This window comes from Triticum aestivum, chromosome 3A (assembly GCF_018294505.1).
Source record: "Triticum aestivum cultivar Chinese Spring chromosome 3A, IWGSC CS RefSeq v2.1, whole genome shotgun sequence".
NCBI lineage: Eukaryota > Viridiplantae > Streptophyta > Magnoliopsida > Poales > Poaceae > Triticum > Triticum aestivum.
In genome coordinates, this window is record NC_057800.1 from 328,050,629 (window position 1) to 328,063,903 (window position 13,275).

Consider the following 13,275-nt stretch of genomic DNA (forward strand, 5'->3'; position numbering starts at 1 on the left):
TCCGTGTAGATCTTTTTTCCATACGAGGCGGTCTTGAGGGCGTAATGAGCCGAATAGTGTTCTGAATACAAAATCTCAGTATTTCGATCATAATTTCGGCCTGCGAGATGAGATCGGATGGCGATGGCCCAAACTTCAAGGATGTTCATATCGACAATACGAAACTTTTTTATGTAGATCACTTCTCTATTTGAGGTCATATTAATTAAATTCTTGACCGTGCCAAAATCTGGTGTCAACACTAATGAAATAGTCGGAGCACGTATGATTCTCAGAGATTATGATGGGGGCATCATCTTCGGCTCATTTCGACACTTCTCCTGCGATGATGTGTTTCCATAAAGGAAGGTCCTATGCTGACCTCACAATGAAGCAATCTTTCAATAGATGTTGAATCTGATTGTCTTGAAGCAGTGCAGAGTGGAGAAATTAATAGGTCTAAATATGCCTTTTTGGTTAAGGAGATCAAAGATAATTTGAAGGAACGTAGTTCTTGTATGTTCTTGTATTACTCATATACGTAGTCAAAATTTAAGCTAGCCATTGTATGGCCAACTTTGATAGGTCTCAAGTATGAACTGTAGTATGGCTTAGGTCTGGAGTCTGGACCGGAGGAAGTCCTTGTCATTGTCGGTCGTGATTGTAACGCTTGAGTGTTGAGTAATACAAGAATTACTTCACAAAGAAAAAAACAAATATTTACCTGTCATCGACATTAGTAATCAGTCAATTTTATTGTTGGGACAGCTGCTGGTGTCCATTCGCGGGCGATCGCTGCTGCTCGTTTCACAAAGGTAAACATTCCTGAAGAGAAGCGCCACTCTAACACGTAGCAAGGCTTGAAATGCAAGCGAATCATTCTCAGCCCATCAGGGTTCAAGTTCTGATGCTCGTATTTATTTTTGAATTTATTTCAGAATTTCCAACGAAGCACATTCAACGGGAGGAGGTTCCCGTCGACGACGAGGTGCCTACAGTGACTTCGTAAATTTCAAGATGATATGCTAGCTCAGTCTTTCAGAGATGCTCGGGTGTGCGTGTGTGCGTTCATAGGGTTAAGTGTATGCGCGTGTATATGAGCGTTTGTGTCTGTACTGTGTTAAAAAAAAGGCTTAAAATGCAACTACCTCACTCGTGACCAGCAAGGTTTTTTGCGAGGGCGGGTGTGAATAGTTGTCGACCCAGAAACTGTCCACTTGCTACCTTCATGTACGTATATAATATGTTTGGTCTGAGATTACACCTCGTTAGTTTTGGATCGCTTAGCTAGGGAAAGCGCAGCATCCTCCTGGATACCATCTCACTACAAAGTACAAACAATGAACAAACATGTTGTTCTACATTAACTTATTCATGCTGTGACGACCGAAATCAAGCTTGGAAAATATTGTATTGATTGACAACGTTGATAATATCAGCTGGGTTCATCACCACCCTTTGCTTTGCCTCGCAACATGTCTCCAAATCCACCCCTCATTATGCGACCAAACCTCGTGTTCTCCTGCTGAGTTTGTAAGCCCACCTGGGGAGGAACAGAAGCAGCAGCAGGGTCGTGCTGCTCTCCACCCTCTTTCTTCCCAAGCAGACTGCTCTCGCCGAAGAAACTGCTGACAGAGGTCGCGATCCCAAGGTGTGCCCCCATTGCCTTGCCGATGCTCTCCAGCGTACCTCCAGACCTTTCCCGGCCTATAACTTCTAGTGCCTCCTTGTGTGCAGGGTCTAGAGCATCCACATCTTTTAACAAGTTCTGTATAGAGGGCAAAAGTAGATCACGTACACTTGAAGCAGGAAGATCTGCAAAGGAAAAAGGGAAATAGAAACGCATAAGCATACATAAAGGCTTGTTCTATTGTCGGGTACAATTTTGATATGTAGGACAAATGGGATGTGCCAGTAACCTATTACTAGCTAGATACTACAGTCCATATATGAATCCAAATGCAGTTTCTATTGCCTAGGCATTGTTCAGGTTGTGAATAATGTAGCAAATAAGTACAAAAATTATACTGAGATTATAAACAAAAGGCACAGGCAGCACTACAGATAAAGATAAGAGGCACACTCAATACAAAGTTTGCTTCTGCTATTAAATATGTGAAACACTGACAATTTCGGATAAAGGTCAACCTGTAGCATCCAAAGCACGCAGCGCTTCACAGAATACATTTGCTCTTTCACGACGCCGTTCAACATTATTTTCAGTAGGTGGGGCACTTGTAAGTCTAAATATCTTGGTTAAAAGATGTATGCAAGGTCAAAGGAAACAGAGGAACAGATTGATATGAAGATGTGTGAACACACGAGTGAGCGAATCAAACATGCAAATTTTGGTCAAAATGTATATATTAAATGTAGTGAGTAGGATATATTCACGTAGTCTATCTGTTGAATGCGGCACAGCTACTGCAAGTGCACGAATGACCGAAATAGTAGCTTCATGTGATCCATCTTCAAGAAAGGCATCCATTTGAATATGTATCTTGTCAACAACCTGGCAGTGCAGTCATGGAGTAAGGGCATTGCAAAAACTATTGTAATGTATAAAGGAATATTAGAAAATGATGCTTCAATACCATGTCACTTTTGAAATGCTGAGCAACAGCTCCTAATGCATCTATACTAGCATATTTTACAGCCGAGTTTTGATCAGAACCAAGAGTAATGAGTGCTGGCAAAACATGAGTCGATGCAACTTTCACGCCAACATAGGGTACCTGTGTGTAAAAGCAATAAATAGTACTGCAAGGAACAAAACATACCATACGCCTGATTCATTCATGTAACAGTAAACTTACAAGTGCTTTCAGTAAAGCTGCAGCACTGGTTTTTAAATTGGTATCAGAGCTCACAACCATCTCCCACAGAATATGAAAGATGACTCCATGGTGCTCCTCAAATATGCTACACATGATAAGTTAAATACATGAAAATAGTGCATATTCAACAACATCATGATATTTGCTGCATGTTTAGACAAAGTACAAACCAAAGAAACCGGATCGCGTCAATGATCTCGGCAGTGTGATGCATAGAAAATGAACCATCCTTCGTGTTTTGGATAAGTAATTTCCTTAAATATTCTTCTAACTGTTGACGACTTGAAGGAGAACCCAAAATACCAGACAATAGCAATGGAAGAACACAAATGATAGCGATTTTTTCAGCAACAGAAGTTTTCGGACGGAAACCTGCAGCACAATCAATATGTCTGAACAAAAAAACTATAGCAAAGCAGACCCGCCATTTAAACACATGGATTCTTACCACGAACTTTGGACTGGATTGACAGAGGAAAATAGATAAAATCACCGCTATCAATATCACCAGCTGCTATAAGAAATACAGGTAACATAATGTGCTCGAGATAATCTTTTCCATAGCGTCCAGATACGGCCAACAGGTACTGAATTTTTCCAGGAAATAATTTATCATAAATTATACTTAAAGATGGTAGGATCGGTATAGGAGATGTTGTTGTTTGTATGTTTTACCTTTGTGATCACTGTTCTTAAGCTATCCTCTTTTGCAGGCAACAAGCAGGCAAGCTTGATCAAATCCGGCAGGCACTCAGTGTGCATCCACTCAAATGCTGACCATTCTGTCTCACCTCTGTAGTGCCCCAAGATGCAATTGATCAATAAAAGAGAAGTATTTCTTTTTGTTTATCGTAATTGGTTAGTTAAAAGACAACATCACATATGCAAACAGCTTACGTTGCATACAGCTTTAGGCTGGATTCTGAAATGTAGTTTTCTGAGGGGTCTACTGATGGACAAGTCTCTATAGCTTTCTGATGAATAAATGGTAACAACTCAGTCAGCATCCGAAGGAGCACTTCAATGGTCCATCGTTCTTGTTCTCCTAAAACACGGAGATGAGAGTCTATTGTACCTTCCACCCCTGAAACGGATGGACAACGCTGAAATATAACAGTTCTATCAGAACACGTATTACAATTCATAAAGTATAAGGTCCCCAAATTCAAAACCATGCATACCTGAGCAGATGCCAGGATATGTGACAGTAACACTCTCAATATCTGATCCAGTTTACCTCCCCATCCTACTACTGCAGGAACAAGTTCTCTGAGAGCAACATCCACCACTACCCCAGAAGGGTCACGGACCAACTGAAACAATAGCTCCTCAACCTACCAGACAAACAGAAATTTAAGCAACTTCCAGATGAGTATTATCTTTCAGTGATTTTAAGCTCTCGTAACCAAATATTAGCCAACAACAAAGCAGGGATTTAGCTAATACACTGAAATAAAATTTCCACTCCTTTACTGATTCTGAGAATTAGTGAGACTTAAACTGACCTTATAATATTTATCCATGTTCGGAAACAAAGGAAGCAGCAAGGCCAGATTATGTGTTGCAGCCTCCCTTACAACAGTTGCAGAATCTTCGACAAGTTGTTGCACAATAGATAGGATAAGGGAATCGCGTATCTCGGGACGAACATATATTGCCAGTTCTCCACAGGACTGAGCAACAAGCAACCTACGCTCCTCATACTGGTGATTTATCTAAACACCGGGCAATTTAACTAAAATAAGATCTCAAAATGAAGATGGCCAAAAGACTTATCAGAAAATTTGAAATACCTGTTCCCAACACTGTGGTAGTAATTCAGTCTCTGTTCTCATCTCCCCAACACTCGTGGCTAATTCCACGCAAGCCTGCATGGTAGCGAGCGAATAAATACAAAATGGTAATTTACATGATAAGAATAATATTAAGTGTGCACTTGTAGAATAAGTTGCAAGCCACATCATGAGAAACCCAGATTGATCCGTATCAAGCAATAGTCAAAAACATACATCCATTATGATGCGCCTCTGTTGTCCATCAGGCCGTTTTATCAGATTAAACAATGTGTGAGTCAACGAATCCCGTACGTCGCTATCTGGATGTCTTTCTATAGCACATATGATCAATGGAAGAAGCTCCTGTAACCATGTAGCAGCATGTAACACTAGTTATATTAAAATAAATATTGACACAAATTACAAAGGTTACAGATGAACCTCGCGATGGTTTATGAGCACATATGGAACTATCTTTGGAAGAGCATCTGAAACTATCTTGATAGTTTCCAAGGCCTACAGGATTGAACAAGAACAGCTCAAGTCAAGCCACTCAACAATCATATGAAAACAGAACAAATCAAGCCACTAAATACCATATGAAAACAGAACAAATCAAGCCACTAACCATCTTATATGACGATTTATGTATACTTGGACTCTCTACTATCTCAGTGTTAACTTTATCTTCCGATACATAAACTGATATGCTGCCTGAATTCCCCTGGCTGTTACCAGCTCCATGCTGAGTGCCATTAACAGATATACCTTCCGGAGAAGTATCTGTGCCAGATTCATATCCTGAAGTACCATAACCACCGCCCCCAGCAGTTGAGCAAGGAACTGGTGCTTCTGAATCTGGGGAACCTTCAATAGTACTTTCGGTATTTTTATGATCTTTCCTTGTGTCCTCAGTCAGAGCCGCTGCTGATACTAGCTTAATAGTTATAGATTCAGTTCCTTTGAGGTTTTCATGTTCATTGATCAATGCTGCTGCTTCTCCCATAGAATTAGCATTTAACTGGGTAGAAAAAACATCAGTATCTCCAACAGGCATTTGTTTACTTGATTGAGTCCCTTCAATGTGCATCTTAAGGGCTGTAATTTCAGCTCTGCAGTCATTCAGCTCCTTCCTATGGACATCCAATGATTGCTTCAAGTCTCGAACCTTTCACAAAACAACTATGTTAGAAGTTCAGACAAGTTAACATATCAATCATACGGATGATTCTTAAGAGAATTACCATTTTCTCCTTCTCTTTTATGTCCATGTGAGCAGCATCCAAAGATTTCCTTAAAGCTGCAACCTGATTATTAGCCAATTCACTGGTCTTCATCCAGGAGTCCTTTTCAGCATAAAGCCTTTCACTGTCCTTCTTTAGTGCTTCGTTTTCGCGAAGAATGGATATTTTTTCCTTCAATACGCAATATCAATGATCAAGTTAATACTACTTCGAACTTCTGGGCTTACAAGGGGAAAAAAGGATAATCCGACATGTGAAGTAACTCAGGGGGAAAAAAATCTAAAACTCAACAGCGATACGAACATTGTTCAAGGCAAAGGTATTGCTGAATGGTAAATTTGGCTACTGATTGATTGTTCAACTGTTCTATTTGAAAATGCATGCAGTGCACCAAAACCAAATGAGTCATCTACTCATGTGGGATTGCCATCAGTGAGTCTTATCCACGGGGTGGTTAAGATTTTCAATTAAACCATAGCTAACAGACACACGGCTGATCTGGCGAAGATCACAGTGCCTTTGTGCATGGACGCTGCCTCCACAATAATGCCCGTCCAGTGCACGGAGCAATGGCTGCACTCTTTGAAACAACCTGGCATGCTGCTAAAGCTGGATATACCCAAATCACTCGACACCATCGATTGGCCATTCATTTTGGAGGTGCTGTGTGGAAGATAGGTTTTGGTTCCCACTGGATACGGGGGTTTGTAGCCTGCTCTCGACGGCCTCGAGTCGGATTCTTCTCAATAGATCGCCAGGAGATACCTTATGGAACAGATTAGACTTGGGGCAGGGCGAGCCGTTGTTGCCCATGATCTTTATTTTTTTATGGACGTTCTTCATCACCTGTTTTTCCAGGCAGCAGATCTCGGAGCTTTGTCTCGGGCTCTCCGCTAGCACGCACAGGTATGTGGCAATGGCCCTCCTGCTTTGTGGACGATGCTATGATCTTCTTGAGACACTTGGAGCTTGACATCAGTGCGTACTTGGTCATGCTGGAGGATTTTGGAATTGCATCGGGGCTGCATGTCAATCTGAATAAATGTGCTGCCCTACCGATCAGGCACCAGCTGGAGCATCTTCAGCTGATCTCCAACCATCTCTGTTGTCCGGAAGAAGCATTTCCTTGCACTTACCTGGGCCCATTACTAAGCATCCGAAAGCAGTCGGCGGCACAGCTCCAGGGGAATTAGACAAGATGACAAACAGACTGACTTCATGGAGGGCCTCTACCATGGCCAAAGGGGGGAGGCTAGTCCTTGTGAAGAGAGTTCTGTGCGCATCCCCAATCTACACCAAGATGTCGCTTGACCTAGCAGCTAAGGTGGTGGAAGGGATAAACAAAATTCCTCTGGAAAGATCATGCCGACGCCAGGGGCAGGCACTGTGGTGACCCGGCGTGCAGTCTGCGCGCCGAAGAGGGCTGGTGGTTTAGGTTTGCCTGATCTGAAATGGCTGGACATGGCCCTGCGCTCGCGCTGGCTTTGGCTGAAGCATCCCGGTGCTTCGAATCCCTGGAAGGAATTTAATCTGCAAGTGACACAGGAGTCCAGGGTACTGTTTGAGGGTAGATCTGTTGTAGGCAATGGCGAGGCAACGCTTTTTTGGTTGGACCGTTGGCTGGATGGCGATAGGCTGCAGTACGAGTCTCCTAACCTTTTGTGCATCTGTTCAGCCACGCCTCAAGACGAACCACACGGTGGCGGAGACGAACGTCAGAGGCCTCTGGATTGAAGACGTTGGGTCTGACCTTAGCCCAGAGGCATTACAGGAGTTCATTTCGGTGTGGACCAGACTGCTCTTCTTCGAGCCAACTGCTGGGATCAGAGACATGCCTTGTTGGTCATGGAAGAAAAAAGGAATTTTCTCAACTAGATCGGCATATAGAGCCTTCTTTGCCGGTTTGGCAGATGTGCTGACGGCCAAGGCAATATGGAGCTTGCGCGCTTTCGCTGCCCAGAACCGGTGCTGGACTTCAGACAGGTTGGCACAGCATTGCCTCCCCCATCACCAGGCGTGCCCTTTCTGTGACCAACACAGTGAAACACTAGGCCATATGCTTCTCGGCTGTGTCTACACGTGCGCGATCTGGCACCGGGTTTTCAGTGTTTGGAGCAGGGTGGATGCGATGCCAAGGCCCAAGTATTGCTTCCTGGTAGAGAGAGCAGGCAACCAACCTATATGCATGAGGCATCTTTTTCATGAAGCTGCACCAAGTGCCAGGGTTAGGGTTCATTGGCATTAAGGAGGGGATAAAGGTAGTGGGAACGGCCAGTGACAGATCAAGTCGAAGAGCTACTGGCAGCTGCAGTTCTAGGTTGTTAGGAATATGCAACTTGTTAGGAATATATATATATATATATATAGGACGGCTGTTTGGGACACCTAGGTGCCTAGGCTCCTTGCCTTTTCACCACTAGATTGCATTTAGATGTGTGTTGTTGTAACGGGTATGTTTGTTAACGGGTTATTCCATTGTAAATTGCTGATCAAAATAATTATGACATAATTGCTAATTTAATGCCATGAATATGGCCCTACGCATTATGAATGGCAAATAATTGGGTATGATAAGTTCACAAATAATTGGGTATGATAAGTTCTAGGAGTCCTAAAAAATAAAAGGAAAGGTATTTCTAAATCAATACGCTTCCTTTTATTGATTTCTATGTCTCATACCTTTCCTTGTGGAATTTTAGATAATGTATGAAATACTGTGAGTATGCACATACCTAAAAAATATATTAAGTAATTTCAATTCCACATATCCATAAATATTTCAGGCATGTAGTTGTTGGGTTTTATACTAACAAAAAATATTTATGTGTGAGTGTTATACGTAGTTAGAATATACACAACTCTAGGTATTATACCTAATAAAAATATACACATACTCAAGAATACCCATGTGTACGTGTTGGTAATTCAATCAAAATGTGGAACATGCATACCCTCCTATTTACAGATAGTTTTTCAGTATTCCTAACGAGTTTCTATAAAACATGACAAGAATTAATAGGCAATTAATCACGACGAATTAATTCTCTCTCTTATTACGTCTATCTACATTGAATGTTGTCATGCATGGTACTTTCCTATTGCCCACGAAAGCAATCTTGCCATTCATAATGCGTAGGGCCATATTCATGGCATTAAATTAGCAATTATGTCATAATTATTTTGATCAGCAATTTACAATGGAATAACCCGTTAACAAACATACCCGTTACAATAGCACACATCTAAATGCAATCTAGTGGTGAAAAGGCAAGGAGCCTGGGGTAAATTAACTGGGGCACCTAGGTGCCTGGGCACCTTGATCGGGTCCAACCCGTTAGTACATCTTCTGATTTGTTTCTTTTTTTGCGTTCCAGACTTTCCATGTATGAAATAGCAAGACACATTTTAAATTATCTAAATCAATACGCTTCCTTTTATTGATTTCTATGACTCATACCTTTCCTTGTGGAATTTTAGATAATGTATTTGCGACTATATACCAAAAAAACAATAGGTTTCGTGCCCACATATTTGCATGGACATATATCCATAGAACTTATCATACCCAATTATTTCTCTACTACTATATACCCCGGCATGAAATGCTTGAGTACATACTCAAAAAACACATAATATATGAACATACTAAAAATAATAAAGTAGAGTATATACTACCACATGATAGTCTATGAGAAATGGGTGTAGCTACACCCGGTAGTAGAATGGAGTCTCCTAGCCGCAATACAATCAAGTTACATCCATAACATGGTCTTAGAGCCTAGGCTTAGGCAGCCCCGTTGATGAGGAGGAGGGCTGAGGTGGGGGCACAGAGCCCCCAAAATTTGGGGGGCCCACATCAATAGGTATTAGGCAGCCTGTAATATATGTGCAGTTTCCATTTTTAATCAGGGAAAGAGAAGGTTTCCTTTTTAACGAGGGAGAGGGAGGAAAGAGAAGGCCCAAAATAATCTATTGAGAACCGATCGAATTCAGATGCCTTCTCTATTGCTCAAAAGAAAATGCCTTCGCTCAATCGCACGTTGCCTACCTGTTCTGCTGATCACCGTCTGCCTTTTTGAGTTTTTTATCGTAAGTCGTAACTGATCGTGCCGGTGCCGTCATCATGGAAGTGCTTGGCGGCGAGCCGGGCAGGATGGCGTTGCTGATCCCGCACAGCCTGTCTATGTCATCAACGCCGAGCGAGTCCGGTGTTGGGAGGCGGAAAGGAGAAGGAAGCCGGGAAGTGCATGAAGGAGGTGGGCTAGGGCGAAGACGAGAGCAAGGAGGAGACGGCCATATGCAGCAGCGATAGTGAGGACAAGAACAAGAAAGGGTAAGTCGATCTGATCTGATTTGATTTGTTGCACGAACTTTACTTATCTTCGAGTTGTAGATCAGGAAAAAAAACGTGGATTGGGATTTTGTTCAATCATCACATTATTCTTGTTGCTATAATAATGAACTGTTCTTTATTAATCGATTTTTTCAACTAGGCTAGCTAATCCCGTTTCTACTGGAAAAGACTACCAACACTAACCAGTTCATATCAGATAATTAGAAATAATGAGGATGGATACAAATATAACCTAATTAATTAGATCGACTCTGGCAAGTAGCAACCACACATGCATGTGAGCGATCCTTTCCATTTTAATCTCAAGCTATGAAACCGATATGTCATATGAACTATACAAATTTTAGGGTCCCAAATTAGATTTCGCCCCGGGGCCCCAAATCTTTAGAAACGGCATGGGTTTAGCTCTCCTCCCACATGCCGCAACTCCACGCTCAATCTCAATCTGTCGTCCTCGATCAGACTTTTTTTTATCTCTCCTTCAATTTGATCTCTTCGTCGATCGGATCGTTTACTCCATGTGAAAGTCGTCTCCCCTGACTCCCCAACAGGCAGCCACTGCCTCGAGCTTCTCTTGTCCAGCTTCCCCTAGGACACCGGCCACTTCGCCCAGGAACTCGCAACTGCCTGCAGCACCTCTCCTCTGGCTGCCGCCGCTCCCCTCCACGCCCATAGGTCAACTCACCAAGTGTAACGCCCCGGATACAACTTTTCATATTTGTAACTCCGACTCTTGCCATTTTCGACTTTATGTTATGAGATGCCCTTCGTGGTTGGGTTTTTGTCTTCGTTTTGCATTTTGTTCATGTTATGCATTTCATATCATGTCATCATGTGCATCGCATTTGCATTCGTGTTCGTCTCATGCATCCGAGCATTTTCCCCGTTGTCCGTTTCGCAATCCGACACTCCCACATGCACCCGGCGCACCCCTCTTGTCTCTTTTCATGAGTGGGAGAAAAACGTTCTCGGAATGGGCCGAGATTTGTCAAGTGGCCTTGGTACACCATTGGTAAACCGCCTGTCAAATTTCGTTCTATTTGGAGGCCGTTTGATGCCCCAACGATTAGCCAGGTAACCGCAAAAGCCTCTTTGTGTTGCAGCCCAACACCCCTCCAAAACAGCCCAATAACCCATCTAAACCACCTCCATGTTCTCCGTCGTTGGATCACGATCGTGTGGGCGAAAACCGCACCTCATTTGGACACTCCTACCTCCATCTACCTATAAATATGTGATCCCCTCCGAATTTCACGCAGACGAAACCCTAGCCCCGCTCCTCGCGCCGCCGGACAAAACCTCCCACCACCGGACATGTCCAGTCGCCACGCCCCTTCGGCCAATCCGAGCATGACACGTCATCCCCGCTGCCGCTTCTAGCCAACCAGGAGCCGCCACCTCACTCTCTCTCTCTCCTCCCACCCCACCAGACCCGCCGGAGCCCATCGCGAGCCCACTCGTGGGCCGAACCGGGCCTGCACCGCCGCCGCGCAGCCCGCGCGCGCCCTCTCCCGCCGGCCGCCGCCCGCGCTACCTTGCCGGACCTCGCCGGGATTGTGACGCCCCAAGACCGGATGATGAGGACATCAATACAATTGTTACACCCACAGCCCCTGCTGCTATACATACTGGACCAATTACTAGAGCCCGTGCACGCCAGCTAAATTACCAGGTACTTTCGTTTCTTGGTAATGATTCTAATGTTCATGAGAATATGATGCTGCCTAAATTGGATACATTTGTTTTGCTTACAAATGAAGGGCCTAGCTTGGAGAAGGATGAACATTGGAGCAAGAACAAGCATGGAGATGATGGCATGCGCAAGGGGAACAAGAACGGAGTTACAAGTGATGATTTCAGGACTTTGAAGCCACCATAATGGGTGCATGAAGCCTTGGACGAAATATACAAGATGCCACTTCATAAATTTCGTCCCGAGGCTATTTTAGGTGCTGCGTCACCTTATTATTGGGCCAGGCCCATGTAATTTCGAAATACATAAGTATAGGCTATTTTTAGAGTCAGTATGTGTGGGGAAACAAGAGATAGGGTTGATTTCGGACCCCTCCACCAAGGGCCACGAAATTCCCCCCCTCTTCCTCCATATATACAGCCCTTAGGGCATCGTTTAGACTTTGGGTTTTGTTTAGATTAAAAGTTCGCCATAGCTGCAACTTCGCGTACTTCGTTTGTGTTCAACGACCAGACAAAGGCGTCACAGAACCCCACCTTGATCAATAAAGCTTTCATCTTATATTCGCAATATCCAGATTGCAATCTTAGTTTCTTGCTTGTTCTTCGTTTGCTCGCAGGAAACAGACCCTCGTGGTCAGGTTGATCGTGCTCCGGCGTGGTCAATAACCTCTCGGAGTTGGTTTAGCGATTGCTAAGGCGCGACGTCCTCGCACGTTCGTAGTCGGATCGTGAAAGTCGACTTCCACCAAAGCGATATCCATCATCTCATCGAAAGACGGGACACCTTTGCCTCTATCAATACCGTACCAATCCAGAGGAGACGAAGGAGATTATGCGTCAAGTACAAGAGCTTCTCGACAAAGGTTATATACGCGAATCCCTTAGTCCTTGTGCTGTTCCTATTATTCTAGTGCCGAAAAAGGATGGTACATCACGTATGTGTGTTGATTGTAGAGGCATTAATAATATTACTATTCGTTATCGTCATCCTATTCCTAGGCTAGATGATATGCTTGATGAATTGAGTGGCTCTACAATATTCTCCAAAGTTGATTTGCGTAGTGGCTACCATCAAATTCGTATGAAATTGGGAGGTGAATGGAAAACAACATTTAAAACTAAGTTTGGATTATGTGAGTGGTTAGTCATGCCTTTTGGGTTAACTAATGCACCTAGTACTTTCATGAGATTAATGAACGAAGTTTTACGTGCTTTCATTGGACGATTTGTGGTAGTTTACTTTGATGACATATTGATTTATAGCAGATCTTTGGAGGAACATTTGGAACATTTACGTGCTGTTTTTATTGCTCTACGTGATGCACGTTTGTTTGGTAACCTTGGGAAGTGCACCTTTTGCACCGACCGAGTATCTTTTCTTGGCTATGTTG

The 13,275-nt window shown here is 43.3% G+C and overlaps 1 protein-coding gene across 4 annotated transcripts in view; it reads right to left on the reverse strand.

The window, feature by feature from the left end:
• Positions 1-1,173: 1,173 nt before the first annotated feature.
• Positions 1,174-13,275, reverse strand: part of LOC123061248 (RAB11-binding protein RELCH) — a 37,906-nt gene continuing 25,804 nt past the window's right edge. For 2 of the 4 annotated variants that reach the window (XM_044484254.1, XM_044484255.1), the window contains exons 5-20: positions 5,836-6,006; positions 5,220-5,759; positions 5,033-5,107; positions 4,826-4,954; positions 4,610-4,684; positions 4,322-4,531; positions 3,998-4,150; positions 3,714-3,919; positions 3,492-3,609; positions 3,265-3,403; positions 2,987-3,188; positions 2,796-2,901; positions 2,574-2,714; positions 2,368-2,491; positions 2,128-2,244; positions 1,174-1,794 (exon numbers count right to left, since the gene is read on the reverse strand). In XM_044484254.1, coding sequence (XP_044340189.1) covers positions 1,415-1,794; positions 2,128-2,244; positions 2,368-2,491; positions 2,574-2,714; positions 2,796-2,901; positions 2,987-3,188; positions 3,265-3,403; positions 3,492-3,609; positions 3,714-3,919; positions 3,998-4,150; positions 4,322-4,531; positions 4,610-4,684; positions 4,826-4,954; positions 5,033-5,107; positions 5,220-5,759; positions 5,836-6,006 — 2,886 coding nt within the window. In that variant the 3' untranslated portion in view covers positions 1,174-1,414. The remainder of the gene's footprint in view (positions 1,795-2,127; positions 2,245-2,367; positions 2,492-2,573; positions 2,715-2,795; positions 2,902-2,986; positions 3,189-3,264; positions 3,404-3,491; positions 3,610-3,713; positions 3,920-3,997; positions 4,151-4,321; positions 4,532-4,609; positions 4,685-4,825; positions 4,955-5,032; positions 5,108-5,219; positions 5,760-5,835; positions 6,007-13,275) is intronic. The other 2 variants (XM_044484256.1, XM_044484257.1) reach the window with 2 other exon arrangements.